The sequence below is a fragment of the Terrapene carolina genome, unplaced genomic scaffold, assembly GCF_002925995.2.
Source record: "Terrapene carolina triunguis isolate 2854851 unplaced genomic scaffold, T_m_triunguis-2.0 Scaffold21, whole genome shotgun sequence".
NCBI lineage: Eukaryota > Metazoa > Chordata > Testudines > Emydidae > Terrapene > Terrapene triunguis.
The window spans coordinates 20,490,596-20,508,440 of record NW_020664372.1 but is presented as its reverse complement, the minus strand read 5'-3'; the positions used below and the strand labels follow the sequence as shown (position 1 = coordinate 20,508,440).

The 17,845-nt window shown below is 41.9% G+C and overlaps 1 protein-coding gene across 2 annotated transcripts in view; it reads left to right on the top strand.

Moving 5' to 3' along the window:
• The window catches only part of DZIP1 (DAZ interacting zinc finger protein 1), a 65,433-nt gene that overhangs the window by 24,551 nt on the left and 23,037 nt on the right, over nucleotides 1–17,845 (top strand). For both annotated transcript variants that reach the window (XM_024195762.2, XM_024195761.2), the window contains exons 8-9: nucleotides 33–81; nucleotides 2,586–2,642. In XM_024195762.2, coding sequence (XP_024051530.2) covers nucleotides 33–81; nucleotides 2,586–2,642 — 106 coding nt within the window. The remainder of the gene's footprint in view (nucleotides 1–32; nucleotides 82–2,585; nucleotides 2,643–17,845) is intronic.

The window sequence follows — 17,845 nt, the reverse complement described above, 5'->3', positions numbered from 1 at the left end:
TCCTCACCTTATGGTAAATTTTTCTGTTTCAGATAAAAGAATTGTCCACAAAATCACTAGTAAGCGTCAAACCACATGATGGTAAGTGCAGGCTATAAGAAAAGGCTATAAATTAGGTTGATTCTACTTCTGAGTCTAACATTTTGGTTCAGTTATCCTAATATAAAATGCTAAAATACAATTATCTTAGTACATATGGTACAGTACATTACAAATTGATACTTGAACTTCACAAATTTTATTTTAAAAATCAAATCAGCACTTGCAATTTAACTGTACTTCATATTGTGTCAGCGCTGCTGGTTCTTTGCCTCTTTTCTGTTGTGTGTCAAACCTGCACAGACTTGCAACATTAAGGTTTTACAAGGCACAAAGCTGAACACTTGAAGGGAGGAGATATGAAAGCATGGCATTTAATAATTTTAAAAATGTAAATTATTTTACAACTTTTGGTTTGGGTTTTAAAAATACTTTAGGTTGAATAGTTTTATTGTTGGCTGCCTATTGGCATCTTGGGCAGGTGGAGATTTACTTCACATGCTTACAAAGGACAGATATTGAGAGGGTAGGTGAAATTCAATAATTTACAAACAATTTTAACAACTATAATAATGCTTTGCACTGATAGCACCTTGTATCTGAGGATCTCAAATAACTTTATAGACAATTAGTTAAACCTTACAGCCCTAAGATCTAGGCAGATGTTGCAGGGTGGAGTCCCAGAGCACACCTCTGTAGAGCTTGCACTGCAGTCGCCTCATCTCAGTTCCCCTCTTAGTTCTCCTGTGGCTAAGAGTTTTAACATTGTAGGGTAACTTAGCTCACATGAGCAGACTCAACTTAAGACAAGACGGCCCTGAACAAGTAACTGCTGAATAAACCCGAACAAGTAATTGCTGAAACAACTAACTATTGTGAATATGTTTATAGAAAATAAGGGAGGCAGAAACTAACTAAACTAATGATTGTGGGTATGTATATAGTAAACAAATTAGGCAGGAGCAGCCTGAACTGATAAGCTTGCCTTAAGCTATCTGCATAGTGATTGGACCTCACATGTAAGAAGTGTAGATGTTAGTAGCTAGAATGTATGTACACGGTGTGATGTGTGACATGAATTGAAATTATGGTATCAAACCCCCTGCATCTGGGCCTGACCAGTGTGGGCAAAGAGCTGTTACATGCCTAATAAAGTAACCTGAGTGATGAGCTGGAGCTAAACTGAGATTTTTGAATTCCAGAAAGCTGAACGAAGTGTTCTTCCAGAACTGGATGAGGTGTTGTGGATAAGCTGAGTGGAAAGGTCTCCAAGGGAATCCCAAGAACATAACATTCCTCCCTCTTAGGGCCTGATTTATTGAATCCTCACAAAATAAACACTCTTCCTTTGGCCCGTCCAGGCTTCTACCCTTGCTTATTCAGGGTTTCGAATTTACCCCTGTTTCAGGGCTTCTGACTCCTGCTCTTTCTTGGATCCCCAGTTCCATCTCTGCTTGAGAAGCTCTGCCAGTCCCACTCTGGCCCCTGAGCCCCTCTTGTGAGACATTCCTTCCCCTCTCCCCCAAGGCCTTTTTCTAGCCCTGGTCCCTGGACTCAAATTCTTCTTTCCCTTAGGGCAGAGTCTCCACAGCCCAGCCTTCTTGGGGTTGTACTTGAATCCTGGTAGGGTTTCATAGCCCACCATCATCGTGGTTCACCACAGGAGATCCTCCCTGCAATCTTCTCCTGACTCCAGGCTTGCTTTTAACTGAGCTAAGAGCTTTAATAACACTCAGTGGCATGACTTCTGGCCACCATTCCCATCTTGGTCTGGGGAGCTTTCCTGGAACTACTTGTTCTTAAAGGAGCCATGCATTGGAATCAGTTGGCCCTGGGCCCTCACTGCTGTCACAAGGGACAAACTATGCTATTATAGGAAGCATTTCACAGATTAGAAAACAGAGACAAAAACAGGTTGAGTGACTTGCCCAGGTTTACACCTACAACTAAGTGGCAGAGCAGGATTTCAGGCTTACCTCTTCCATCTCCAGCAACTAGATAATACTGTCACTTCAATTCCTTAGTAAAGCAACCTTTTACTATTTTGGAAACTCTGTTGGTATAAAATGTTGTCTTTCCCTTGAAATATGTTCCGTAATTAATTTATAAATGTGCTACAGTAGAACCTCAGAGTTACAAACACCTTGGGCATGTAGGTTGTTCGTAACGCTGAAATGTTCGTAACTAAACAAAACATTATGGTGGTTCTTTCAAAAGTTTACAACTGAACATTGAGTTAATGCAGCTTTGACACTTTACTATATAGAAAAAAAATGCTGCTTTCCCTTTATTTTTTTTAGTAGTCTACATTTCACAGCACTGTACTGTATTTGCTTTTTTTATTTTCCTTTGGTCTCTGCTGCTGCCTGAAAGCATATTTCTGGTTCCAAATGAGGTGTGTGGTTGAGTGGTCAGTTCATAACTCTGGTGTTTGTAACTCTGAGGTTCTACTGTATAAGTAAATATCTGCTAGTTTGAATGTATACGTCTGTTATTGTTTACTGTAAGACATTTGTTGTTAGCTTCTTTCTTTTGTGCTGTTTTAGTGAATGCTCCAGCACAGCATGTTGTAGAACCTAAATCAAGTCTACAAGACACACATGGTAAGTTCTGTAATAAACTCAGTTTCAGTAAATGTAAATCTAATACTCAGTCTTCACAATTTATCATCTGTGGGATCATTTCTATGACAATACTTAAATTCAGTGGAGAATACAGTTTAATTAACTGTGCTTTAATTCTCACATTAAACATTGTTTTAAAATACATGTAAAGGGACACTGTAGAGGTGGGTAGGTATAAAAACTGACAGTGCTTTGAGAGTGATTCCCACAAGATGGATGATTTTTACCTTCCTGGTGTATTCTATGTAATTTGTTTTTCCAACTGATCATCAGAATGAACAGTGGAGGGGAAGCAAAATTGTGACTTTCAGTGAACAAACTGGTGTTTGCCTAAAGAGTGCGTGTGAAGTGGTTTGTTGGTTGTAAGTCTTGGAAAAAATATATTTTTAATGTGGTTTCAGTCATTAGTTAGAGGGAAAATACAACAGAAATAATCAGGAAGCTAGAACTCTCCAGTTGGGATTATTGTCTTTGTGTACTGTAAGTTAATATTTTGGTTTAATAGCCCACAATATTCTGATGTCTAAATACAGAAAAATATCTACATTGACATTGTATTCAATCATCCTACTTTGAGTGCAGTGCTATTGTCTAAGACTGTATCATCGTACTGTATCATGTCTTATTGCTTTAATTTTTTTCTTTTTAAACAAAAGCAATATTTTGTTGTTGAGAATATCAAAATAGTTTCCATTGGGTCTCAACTTTCAAAACAATGACTAATACTGTTACCGTGGTAGCTAGATAGCTTCAGTGATCAATAAGATTCTTTTCTGCATAACATTTCAAATAGTAAAGTGATAGAGTTGTGGGTGTTGTGTTAGGTTTTTATGTATTATGAATATTACTATGCATGCAGTGTGAATGAATTTTGAAAAAAAATCTAAAATTGTTAAATTAACTTTTATTTCTAAATAGAGCTTTGTAAGAAACACCACAGAGAGAGGAAATTTAATACATCTCAGAGAAGCTTCTATAATTTTTCTTGCTTTACAATAAAAATTTAAGTTCAGAGGTATCCAAAAATAGAGAGTGGAAAAAAGGTTTCACATGTTATGGAAGCTTTAGACAACTTAATCAGGAATGAGAAACTGAAACTAATGTATTGATTTGAAAAGATATGCTGTGACTGGAAATAACAAATTAAGTAACCTTAAAGGGCTTTTTATGTATTACAAAGTAGTGGTGTTCAAATAATATTAAAGTAACATTTATTACTAACCTATAGTCGGCAATAATTAAGGAAATATATTTTTTTAGATGGAATGGCAAAGTAATAATAAAAACATATTTATAAGTTTTCTATCTTTTTATACTCAAACAACTTCTTATACACCAAGATGGGAAGGGGAAGGCAAGTATAAAGTAGTTAAGATATGGAATCAGAGTTCAAGGATCTGGTGTTGTCAAGAGGGTGTGCTTCTACAGTGTTCACAGTGTAAAGCATTATTTTAACTATTCCATTTTTTCCATTTTTTCATCTGCAGTAGGAGAAATTTTTTTTAGTTCTCTGACTTGCTCATTTACATCTGCAGTTTCAATGATTAAATTCTCCTCATTTCTCTGCTCTTATTGTGGATTCTGTTGCATTTTATAACACTTCTCAACATAGAAAACGATTGCTCTTTGTCAGTATACAGAAAGTTCAATGTTGTTTACTAATGAAACCTCAATGAGAGTGCTGACTTTGCATGATTTTGCTGATGATGATTTTATTTATCTCTGCAGGTCTCTCTCTGTCTCTCCCCCTACTTTCCTCCCTTCTGCATTTTGTTTTTTTTATCATTAACATTCCAAATTCCGGCTCATAAAGGCTAGTGGAAACTAGAGCCTTCCCCTAACTTTTCATGGGATTTTCATGGGATCTAGCTATATAACCAAAGGATGTAATGGAGCTACATCTAATGCCCTTCTGAAAATGTCTGAGTTTCTTAGCAATTTCAGTAAATACTACTGCTTTTTTTTTTATTAGGCCATTTTGAAATCAGAAGATCTATCATATTCCTATCAAAGCAGTTGCCCACATCTGTAATACCCAGACTGTTACTTTTTTTGGATAGAATTACTTCTGAAAAGTGTAATCTTGGATAAAACTTTCAAAAGTGCCAAAACCTCATTTAGAAGCCTGAACCTCATTTTCAAAAGTGACTTATGCATTTAGGGCTAAATCCACAGAGGAACTTCACTCAGTGTTGCAACACCTAAGCCCTAGGTGCCATTCAATGCATGGAGACAGTTAGGTGCCTGCGGAAGGGATCATCAAAAGCCAGCAAGCTGAGCGGGGAGCCACCTAAATTAGACATGAGTGAAATGCAGAGGAAAGGGGTGAGGCTTAGGTCCAGATCCTCAAAGGTGTTTAGGCACCTTACTGCCATTGATCTGGGCCTTAAGTGTCTGAAAGGCTGGAGGGAGGTGCTACCCTCCACTTGAGCCATGAGCCACTTCTTGGAGTTAGGCACATAAGGCAGGTCAGCCTATCCCCTAGCATGCAAAACCCAGACCTTTCTTGTGGAAAAACAAGAAAGAGGGAGAGATCCCATCATAGCTAGGGGTCGACCAAATTTGCAGCCGTGAAAACTGCATCACAGACCATGAAATCTGGTCTCCCCTGTGAAATCTGCTTATATTATAGGGTAAAAGTATACAAAAGTGCACAGTGTTTCTCAAACTGGGGACCCCAACCCACAAGGGGGTCGCAAGCCTATTGTAGGAGGGTCATGGTATTGCCACCCTTACTTCTGTGCTGCCTTCAGAGCTGGGTAGCCAGAGAGTGGCAGCTACTGGCTGGGCACCCAGCACTGAAAGCAGCGCCGCCGCCAGCAGCAGCACAGCAGTAAGGGTGGCAATACCATACCATGCCATCCTTACTTCTCCGATGCTGCTGGCAGCAGCTCTGCCTTCAGAGCTGGGCATCTGGCTAGCAGCCGCCGCTCCCCCTGGTGCCTTCAGAGGTGGGCACCCAGTCAGCAGCTGCCACTTTCCTGCTGCCCAGCTCTGAAGGCGGCGCTGCTGTTGGCAGCAGCGCCGAAGTAAGGGTGGCATGGTATGGTATTGCCACCCTTGCTCCTCCGTTGCTGCTGGTGGTGGTGCTGCCTTCAGAGCTGGGCAACTGGCCAGCAGCTGCTGCTCTCCAGCTGCCCAACTCTGAAGACAACGCAGAAGTGAGGGTGGCAATATGGCGACTCCTGTACAATAGGCTTCCCGCCCACTTTTGGGTCAGGACCCTCAGTTTGAGAAATGCTGTGGAGAAATCACACTTTTTTCACGGGTTGGTCATGGCATAAGTAGTAAATTTCACACGTGTGTAACACATCTGTGGAATTTGCTGTTTATGCCGTGACCAACCCACAAAAAATGTGTGATTTCTCTGCAATTTAAGTAGACCCCTAATTATAGCCAATAGCTTGGTGCATGCCCCTGGATTGTAATGAGCAGAGCAGGGACTTGAGCCCATATCCCAGGTGAGTGCCCTAACCACCAGGCTATTGGGTATTCTTGGGTGGACCTTTCTCAGTCTCTCTTGCTGGAGCTGTTTCACTTTGTATAAGTAATTAAATATTCATTTTGAGCATGGACTTGAATTTGGTTCTCCCAAATCCCAGGTGAGTTCCCTAACCACTAGGCTGTAGAGTCTCTCTCTTTCTCTACCAATGCATTCATTAGATGGTACACTAAAAACTTAAAATGAAGTAACTCTGACTTGGACTTAATCATTGAAAACATGTGCATTTGACATATTTAGGTTTAAAAGTAATCAAATTTTAAGCATATAATCAGACTTCTAAGAAATCACATATTGCACATGAGAAGTGAATCGATATACAGTATATCTGTTTAAAATATGCATGCATCACAGTCTGCAGCTGACACCCCTTTGTGAAATTTGATTTGTATGTGTGAAATAATGGAGACATAATTAAACGTGTTTATTTTACTGTGCATAAATGGTGAGGTGTTATGACAATCCTGAATTGTTAAGGAGCGAAACTGATTTACCTAATTGGTAGTTTATGATTCTCTAACTTGGGCAGATTGCTTATTGACATCAGATGTGATAGGGGATCCCTAAAAGAGTGATATGTCAGAGCATAGGTACACATCAGAACAAGGGTAAAGGAGTGAGTTTTGAATATATTACATTCACCAACAGTGTCAGTTTACAACAAAAGAGTTTTCAGGTTTTATACTTTCTTTTCATTTTGAATTTGGCTAGAACATATGGCAAAGACTGTCTTTTAATTACATTGCCACTACATGTGCCACTATAGTTAAGGGTGTGTTTCAACTCTGGTTAAAGGTTGACCTGTTTAAGCCCTCTAATTTCAACATGCTTAAGCAGATTCCTTTGAAATTTGGTGTGCCTTAGGAAGGTGCAGGGCAAGATTAACCACCCAAATTTGGGTTCTTTGAGCTAGGGGTTGTGGAGATATCAGACTCCCCTACTTCCTTCCAAAAAACAGACATTTTTCAAAAAATTTCTAGTGGTTGTTTTTTGGGTTTTTTTTGCACAGAGCTGGAGATCACTCTATAGCTGTGATATGGGTCGAAATGGTCTCAATCTGTCAATTTTTCCCAAAGTAGTGCCTGGCACCCACTAAGCCTTTGGGGCACCCAAATTATGAATTGAATTTAAGAATGTATTCACTTCTTGACTTGTATAGATGTGTAGTCTGGAAGGATTACCCTGCGCATGCCTCAACAAAGAAAAAAAAAAAGTGAGATGGCTTCTGTACAGCCACTTTATGCCTGGCTGGGTATTCAAGTGTATGTGCTGATGCCATTGCCCCTGGTGAACACCCCTTCATTGATCTTTCTTGTCCAAACCTTTGTACAGCTATGCAGTAAAGATTTAATAACTAATGTTTCTTGCTACAAGTAGTCTCTGTTATAATATACACCTCTACCTCGATATAACGCGATCCGATATAACACGAATTCGGATATAACGCGGTAAAGCAGTGCTCCGGGGGGTGGGGCTGCGCACTCTGGTGGATCAAAGCAAGTTCAATCTAACGTGGTTTCACCTATAACGCGGTAAGATTTTTTTTTGGCTCCCGAGGACAGCGTTATATTGAGGTAGAGGTGTAATATGTTTTTATTGTATGAGGATGTTTGCTGAGAACTCAACAAAATAGCCAGCTGCCAGTCTACCCAAAATATTTGTTATATCAGGTGGGAAGGAACCAAAGGCAGAAGACTTTTTGCGGGGAGGGGGGGCAGGATAGGGGGACAAGGGCAGGGCACAGGGGTTGTGGCTGCAGAGAGGGCAGGAAATAAGGAAGGATGGTAAATAAAATAAAATAAATAAATAAATAAATGGAGACATCCTATCTCCTAGAACTGGAAGGGACCTTACTCGATATTCCAGCCCCCTGCCTTCACTAGCAGGACCAACTATTGATTTTGTCCCAGATCCCTAAGTGGCCCCCTCAAGGATTGAACTCACAACCCTGGGTTTAGCAGGCCAATGCTCAAACCACTGAGCTATCCCTGGTAGGTAAGCCTTGGACTGGTTGTTTGAGGAAAATATATATTTTACTAGCCCCTGGTGGGGCGGGCCACAAGTGGCTACATCCTGATCTCAGGGCAGATTAATATGGTGTTTCCAAACATGTAGTGCTCCGTTTTGGAACTGATAGTGCAGGTATCTTGACTGCTCATGGAAATATGCTGCCAGGGTTGTCAGTGTGTGGTTTCTGGATGATTCCTGGGTCACAAAGTTACAGAAATTTGCAGGAGAGCAAGGAATACATCATGACGTGGGGATTACTGCCACAGGCTGATTGGGTGGAGAGAGGTGGCCTGCACTGGCATCATGTTTTGTCCACTCTGCAGTATCTTAACTAACTGGTTGTGATCTACCAGAGATTGCAATAATGCACTTGGGCAGAAATGAGCTGGGCCTTATTCCTGGTGTATATTTTATACAGGATGCCATCTGAACCTACAATTTCATGTAACCATCATTAAAGCATTAGAATCCTCTCATATTCCACCTCACTGCTCCTTTTGTCATAAAAGCACCAAGACCTGCTACAGATATAACTTACACAATTTGTCATAGAAATGATGCATACTGCATCTTAAAGGTACTCATGCACCTGTTCCCTTTCCCCTCCTTACACACGAGAGGGTGGAAAACAGATCTCCTCCGATCACAATGACAACTCTAGTCACATACCTCAGAGTAATCTACAGATCTCACAAACACACCTCTACCAAGAAGAGCTCACTACTTCCTTCACCATTCAGTACAGCTACACCAGACACTGACCACACTCTCTTTACCTGAAGTGCATGAAGATAATAAATGCTTAGATTGCTCTCATTTCCCATCTTCCTACTGACAGTTCCCTCGTAGTATAACCCCTGTGCCCTGCTAATTACATAACATCCTGAAGGTACACATCCAGCTCTTTCCTTTGCTTGCTCATATGGAAGGATGTTAAACAGATCTTCTTATTTTATAATCACAGCTCTGTCACACACCTCAAAGTAATCCACATATGTCCTCGTAGCACAAACACACCTTTACCAACTACTGCCTCCAACATTTAGTGTAGGTCAGTGGTTCCCAACCTGTGGCCCAATCAGCACCCATGGCCTATGTGACATCCTCAGGACTATACAAGTACTATATATATTGTGTGGATGTGGCCCACATAACACACAGAGAGCTGAATATGCGGCCCATAACGGTAAATAGATTGAGAACAACTGGTGTAGGTACACCTGACACCCTGAGTCCACCAGGAGTATATCCAAATAATTACCATTGGCTATTGGCCGCTCCAGGGGAACATAGAGAAGGTAGTGTGGGCAACCCTTTTTTCCATTTTTTATCATTTAATAGTGTTAGATGGAGTCTTGTAGGTGAGAGTGAATGGACTGTAAAAGGATGTGAAGAGCTTGTTCATGTCCACAGCTGTAGGATTGGCGTAGTAAAGGTATGTGTGCTAACGGGACATATTGGGGCATTGCTGAAAGAGGCGCAGGCCCATGCAACCTTAACTATGCTTTCCCTGGTTCTTCTTCAAGTAGTGTTCCTATGATTGCTCCACTCTAGGTGTCTTCATGTCCCTGCGCCTCAGATCGGAGCTTTTTGGTAGCAGTGTCCGTTTGGCCCATACATGCCCTCTCCCAGTCTCATGCTCTGCTTTGCTGCTATATAGCACTGTGAGGGCAAACCACCCTCAGTTCCTTCTCCACTGCCCTGGCCTGAGGTGCGTAGCCTTAGCAGAGCCCATTGACAGAGATTCTTAGTGTTTTTTTGTACTCATTTTCCATAGTAATAATAAAACGTCTGTTAGTTAATGTTAATAATTCCTTCTTCTCTTGTCATTTCTTAACTATTCTACATGCAATTTTTTTTTTAATCTCCTGAGTGTAAATTAGCTTCCCCTAGTTGTTTTAGTTTGGGAAGTGAACCCTAAAAAAAGGAAAGCCTGGCTCTCCTGGGTTTAAATGCTGCCTTTCCTGTCGGGAAGCCATTTCTGTCAGTGATGGCCATTCTTGCTGCATTCGCTGCCTCAGAGAGGCACACGTGTCTTCAGAAGTGCATGTTTTGTCTCAAATTAAAATCCAGAAGCAGAAAGAGCCATGTGCTAAAACTGCTCATGATGGAAAGCTCACTCCGACCAGCTCCAACCCCGGGCCTGGGACCTCTCCTGGACAGCATTCCCCGTTGAGACCTATCCAATGATGTTGATGGGATCAGTCTCAATACTGTCCAGTGACTTCAAAGAGGAAATTCTTAGATTCATCTCAGGAAGTCTCGAAAAAGCGGGCCACAAGTTCTCCAAGTAGGGAATCAGCCAAGAGAAAGAGGTCCCCGGCACGGTCAATAACCTCGGCACCGACTGACCCACGACTAGGAACCTGTGAGGCTGCAGGTACCACCAGTAAGCTCAAAAACCCTAAGAAGACACGCTCAAGCAGATCGGTACCGTTGGGGGGAAAGGCACTGATGGAGTCTTGTAAACAATTGGTACCAAGTACACCTGCACCGGAAAAGGCTATGGCGACATTTGCTGGCTATTCTTCAGAACGCAGAGGGCTACCGGTACCGATGACTCTCTCCACTTCAACTGTTCTGGTACCACAGGAATTTTGGTTGCCCAAAGACTTGATGGTCTTGGAGATGCCTGAATTACCCTTACTAGGCACCAACATAACTGTGATATGAATACACCTAGGTCCCTGGACTTACATGCAGTACTGAGACATTCTACTCCACCATCCATGATTCTTCCACCCTGTCAGGCAACTACAAGGAAGATGATGGGGATCACCTATACTTACTCTCTGTCCCAAGTTCTCCATTACAACACCAGGGAGCTAGCCGTGTAGAAACTCAGATACCTTCAATCTACCATCAGAGTAGAAGAGACACCCACCCAGTTAATATGGATACCCTTCGATGCCCCCACCCATGCCCTTTCCACCACCTCAGTGGCCATACTGGGACGCTGGGGTGGTGTAGCGGGGTGAACACCCACTCCGGCCCTGAAGGGGTTGGAAAAGCCCTGCAGAGGGCTGGGGCTGGGCAAGGTAAAACCCTGGCTGATTGGGGGAAGTGGCTGCAGCTGGGCCCCCCCCCAATCAGGCCACAACTGGCCTGTATAAAAAGGCTGGGAGCCAGGAGCTCAGCAGTCTCTCTCTGCACTCAGAGAGAGAGAAGGGCCTGGCTGCAGGGAGCTGAGATAGAGTACCTGGGTGGAGCAGGGCTGGGGAAAGGCTGAGGAGCTGGGGAGCTCCAGCCTGGATAGCCCCAGGCTGCGGCCTAGTAGGAGGCCAAGGGGTACTGGGGGTTGCAGAGGGCAGCCCAGGGCTAGGCCAAGGCAGCAGGTCCAAACCCAACCTTACCTGTGACGAGTGGCCTATACTGCAGTCTGCCCCAGGGAGCGGGGGCTAGTTGGTGACTGGCAGTGGCCTTATTCTGAGGTGAGGTAGGGATAGTGGGTGGGGGTTCCCCGGGGAGGGGAGACCCTAGTACTGAGGGGTGTACTGCCAGGGGGCAGCACCCCAGATAAAAGGGCACCGGGGTCTGGGAGGGACATGGGGGCCAGAGGACAGGCAGACCACTGGCCTGCAGAGAGCGCTCCAGGACGCTGGAAGAGCTAATTCCCAGAAGTGACCAGCAGGAGGCACCGCAGGGGTGAGTCCGCTCCTCTACAGGTGGCATATAGACAATAATTTTTGAGGACCTCTAGCATCACCCAGAGAGATAAAGGAAGGCGATCTCCTTCAGCTTCAATAGCCAGATCTCCTGATCCTCAAGAAGAGTCCTTTGAGGAACAGGAGGAGATACTCCAGTGACCAACATTTCTTCATCATCTCCTGATGACACAGTCATGCCTCCCCCACCAATTACAGCAGACAACTTCAAGCAATTTCAAGATCTCTTTAAGAGGGAGTGGATTCCCTGCAAATCCCACTTGAAGAAGTCAAAGAGTCACAGCATAAATTGCTAGACATCCTGCAGATGTCATCATCAGCAAAGATTGCACTCCCCATCAACGAGGTGCTGCTTGATCTGGTGAAAACTATATGGCAGACACCAACCACAATATCCCCCGATGTGCAAAAAGGTGGACAAATACGGTATATTATGTTCCCTCTAAAGACAGAGACTTACTGTTTTCTCACCCTTCCCCAAATTTACTGGTTGTTGACACTGTTGATGAACGTGGCAGACAGCACCATGCTAAAATGACACCCATATGATAAGGACTGGAAGTGACTGGATTTATTTGGACGTAAATCCTATTCTTCAGCAACCCTACAATTTAGGATCCCTAACTGTCAAGTCCTCAGGGCAAAATACGACCATACCAATTATTCTAAATTAAACGCCTTTATTGAACACCACCTGTTGCATCAGAAAGAGCAATTCCAGGCAATCGTTGCTGAGGGTCAGCTCCTCGCAAGGACAGCATTGCAGGCTTCTCTGGATGCTGCAGATATTGCTGCTGATTCCATCTCCATGGCAGTTGTCACAAAGAGAGCGTCTTGGCTTCGTTTCTCTGGCTTTCCCTTTTGAGGGATCTAAATTGTTTGCACAAAGAATGGACGAATCCCTCCACACATTAAAAGATTCTAGGGCCAAATTACATTCTCTAGATATTTACACTCCTGCCCAAAGAAGAAGACATAGTAAATACCAGACAGCACAGAGATCCCAGCCTACTTACTTTCCTCCTCACCAGAGTCATTATGATTCTCAAAGGAAGAAGCAGAGATTACAAAAATGGAGATTGACTTTTCCACAGTCATCAACATCACAACTTGCTACATCCAAACAACAATTTTGATGTGCTGGTCCAGGGCCCTGAGTTACTACCCTCAGTCTCATTTGCTACAACAACATGAACATCTCCAACAATTTGGTGACCGCCTTACTCCTTTTTATCAAAACTGGGAGTGTATAACCTCAGACAAATGGGTACTAGAGATCATCGCCCAGGGATATTCAGTTCACTTTACCTCCCTCCTCATACCCTCCCTGTTCCCCGCCCTCCCCCACAATCCCTCTTCAGGGACCTTTCTCATGAGCACCTTTTACGCGAGGAAACAAACTACCTCCTAAAACTAGGTGCTGTAGAATCAGTTCACACCCAACACAGAGGGAAGGGTTTCTATTCCAATTACTTCCTGATACAGGAAAAAGAATGGTTGTTGAAGACCCATTCTGGAACTAAGGGCACTCAACAAATTTGTAAAAATACGTTTCAAGATGGTTACCGTGGCAGCAGTAAACCCATCTCTTGACCCGAGGAACAGGTTCTCGGCCCTTGATCTACAAGACAATTACTTTCATATCACAATCCACCCATCCCGCAGGAGGTTCCTAAGGTTCACTCTGGGTCAAGATAATTTCCAAAACAAAGTGCTCCCATTCGGTCTATCTTTGGCACCTAGGGTGTTCTCAAAGGTCCTTTTCGTGTTAACAACGCACCTTCACAAACAAGGCATTATGTTATTTCCGTATCTAGATGATTGTTTGCTCTAAGCACATACCTTCACCGGCACCTTTAGAGACACATGAAAGACTATAGATCTATTCCTACAACTAGGTCTACAACTAAATACCCAAAAGTCCACTTTGACCCCATGCAACAGCTGGAATTCATAGGAGACTTGAGGGTTTTTTTGCCCACACTGCTCCTGTTGCAAGGCTGTTCAGAACTTCACTCCTCTGATGGTTAGAAACCTTTGCCTAATTTCGAGCCTAAACTGGTTGATGGCCAGTTTATATCCATTTGTTCGTGTCCACATTGGTGCTTAACTTAAATAACTCCACTCTCTCCTTGGTATTTATTCCTCTGAAACATGCTTCTGTTTTTTTTCTTTTAATGGTAACTATCCAATGAAGAAACGTAGGCATCCTTTATATCTGGTAACTCCTGCAAAATAAAATAAAATGAAATTAAATTAAAAAAAAGTTGCAAAGGAGAACAGTTGGGAGGACACAAAGGAATACAGTTATGTGGTTCTCTAGAAGTCATTAAGAGCAGGTATACTCTTGCATTTTGATATAATCACAGAAGACCATCTACCTCTGATCATAGTGCTCACTTATTATGGAGGTTAGTTTGTACAAATTGCAATTAGTTACAATTATAGTTAGTTTGTGCAAGTCGTTATGAGCTACAGTTAGTTTGTGCAAAACTGCAATGTCCTTCATATGATGAATCCTTTGAATCTAAAAATAGACCTTTCAGGGTTTTTTCTAATAATCCCTGATAATCTGTATGAAGTTTCAAAAAAATTTCAAAGCCAATATGTGCTAAAGCAGGAGTCTTTAGCTCTGCATTCAACCAGAGAGAGAGACATTTTCAAAAGTTAGGATTTGAATTGTGACTGCTAACTTTTCATTCCCACATCTGATTTTCTTCTGGAAATGATCAGTTTTCAATAACTGCCTATTCAGCAAACTACTCGGAATTTCCATCTGATTTTATGTTCTAAGTTTTTCTTTAGTAGAATAATGGGCTTTATTTTTTCTGGCAGAATTTTCCAGAGGTTCAGTTCACCTCTTTCTAAACTAATTGTATTCCTAAAGGTTGATTTTATTTTATTTTGGTCTGTGTCTTGAGGTGTTATTTAGAAAAAAAGTCCATTGTGGGATTTACCTGCATTTTTGGATGCTGAATCAGAAAGCTCATTCTAATCTGTGAAGTATAGATCTTTCAAAGAATCATATTGGATACTTTTTTTTATGCTGCTTATATTTTTCAGCTTTGATTTTCTTCTCCCTCAGTGGAGGAAGTTATGTTAACACAGTTTGCAGGGTAGAAGCCCTGTTGGGTCCCAGCTGGTTTCTGGATTTCCAAGAAGAAACAGACAAGAGTCCTTTTATGTTCTTTACTTGGGAGAAATTATAATCTTATTTTTAGATGCAAACCTCACTGCAGTTATCCATACATTTGTGACCAACATCCACACATTTGGATTACTGAAATGTACTCAATTGTGAGACCAATCAGAAACTTCAACTAGTGCAGGATATGGCTGAATGAAGAGGTGCTTCTCTCTGGGAGTGTATTATGTTGATATTCTGTCAATTGAACTGACTTCCAGTTTTGTTTTCTGGTGCAATTCAAGGTGATAGGCAAAGCTTAGCATAGTGTAAATTCTTGTTCTCTGAGACTGCCTCTCTATGTTCCATCTTGTGCACTGAAATTATCTTGGAATGCTCTTCTTGATAGGCTACAGATTTAAAATCAGGGGTGGGGTTCTAGCAACAGGACGTTTTCAGTGGTGGGGAGGGTCTTTGACTCTGCATCTTGCTTTACCCATGATTCCAAAAGAGGCTGATTTTTTTTTTTTTTTTTTTACTTCAGGGAATACTGCAAAATCCTCCTCCTTTTTTCCTAGGTGATATGGTGGGGTTTGACTATTTTATTTTTGTGCAGGAAAGGTTATTTTTTGTTTTTTTAGCAAGAGATGCCTTACTTATAACAATCAAAACTGTATTTAATTAAGGGGCATATTTATTGTGATGGGGTGGAGATGGGGACGCTAAATTAATTCAAATGCTTCTTCAACAAATATTTATGATTTTTGAGGGAAAGAGTTTGTGCCAGGGTGTGAGACCTGGTTTAGAGACACTGCATTATTCCCAGCAATCATACAGTTAACCCTTTCTTTAGATTTCACATAGATGTACTGGGTCTGGGTGAGTAAATATGTGGAGCTGAGGGGCCCAATCAGGCACTCAGAGGGGACCAAGGTAACTTTGTTTCTCTTTGGTAATCAGAGAGGAAACATTTGTGAGCAGGCTGATCTCCACACCCATTTGTTAGAAGTCCAAGTTGCAGATCAACTTGTGTTTTCTTACATTGGATTCTATGTTTATGTAATAAAGAATTTGCTTTTTTTTCTTAAAACGTGTGCACACCAGTGTCCAAAGGAGAGTTTATCTCACTTGGAGAAATACTTGTTGGTTTGTTTTGGGTTTTTTTGTTGTGTTTTTGTTTCTTCCTCCACTCTCCACCCCCACACCCCCTCTCCACCACCATGCAGGGTTTGATCTCTGGTGTCAGCAATGAATGATCAAAGATGCTATGGATAGCACAGTTAGGTTTATGGCTTTCACCACTGTTACTATTGCATATATTGTTGATTTTAACTTCAAAGCTATTCTAGTATACTGAGAGGGAGAAACAGGTAGCCATAAGGTGGAGTGGCAGATTATTTTAAACCCTGGATGCTGGGAATTGGGATTTCCTGTTACGGTCTAACTGCCTAATAAGGCATTGTGCCATGATGACATGAAACACTTAAGCAGATTGTATTTAAGGAAAGTATAGACATTATGAGGACATTTTAATCCAATTACATAGTAACTAGCTCAGTAGCAGATTCCAACAAGTGCTAGCCAGCAAAGTAGGCTTCTGGCCAAGCAATCTCTCAGCAGAGTTTTGCTTTTAAGTGGTCTTGTGAAGTATACTGTCTATGGAATCACATTCTCATCCTGTGGCAGTACAGTAGGTAAGAAGCTTTCTCAGCGCTTGTGATTTGTTGCAAAATATATGGGAGCCAAATTAAGGGGTAAATCTTAAATCTAGTATTCTGTGTGAGTAACCAGGTCAGGGGCTGGACACATCCTTAGAGTTAGGGAGCATGGGAAGAGTAGCTACCTTATTGAAGCGTCTTCAGAAGCCTGTACAGCACCTCACCCAACCCTTCCACAGAGAGTGGTTTGGAGGGTCTGTGTAATAGATGTGTCTCCTAGGACCCGAGTCACACCCTTCCCCTTGCCCACCTATGGCCTAGCATATCTCCCTCTGCCCTCTGCTCCCTGATATGCAGGAACCATGAGGGAATGGGGATATTTGCCTTAAAGTGCAGCTCTCCTCCTCCACTGCCCCCACTTATGCAGTGGAACAGCCAGTTCTGGTGCCAGCAGACCTTTTGTGGAGACAGGGGCAGATTTTGCCCCTAAAGGAATACCTATTAAAAAAAAAACTCCATGCACTGATACCAAAATATAAGCAAATACAGCAAAACCTGTTAGGATAGATACCTAATTACTCTATCTTTTGACTATTCAGAATGGGAGAACAGAGGTTCTCATTTTTGTTTAAGTAAGAACTTAATGCAGTGTGAATACTCATATTTTATAGACTATATTTCCGTACCTTCCTACTTCTCTTATGAAATTAGAAAATTTAATCTTTTTAAATCTATAATATTAAAAAAAAATCCTGTGACTTGGCCTAATTTGTGTAAAACTTTTCATAGGCAGGAGGATGCAAGTGAAATCTGTCCCTCTTTGGAAGAATCACTTCAGTGTGTTGTGGGAGCTCCATGTTCAGCAGAGGAAATGAGGTCACTTTATAAACTCTTTGAGGCAGGGACCCTGGGTGAGATCCTGGTTACACAGAAGTCAATGTGAGTTTTGTCACTGATTTCGATGGGGCCATGATTTGAACCCTTGTGTTTTTGCATTTGTCTATAAAACTTCTTCCCCCTTTGGATGTACACATTGGCAAATTAATATTTCTCCAATTTAATTAACTATACTCATTTATACATTTTTTTGCATTATGTTTTTGAGGACTTCTGTGTTTGGACTAATGCATCCTGCTATTTACATTTTCTTTTTGTAAACCCTTACTAGCATATCAACTGCAAATAAACTTTGTTACATTGTTGTAGTGCATTTTATACTTGGC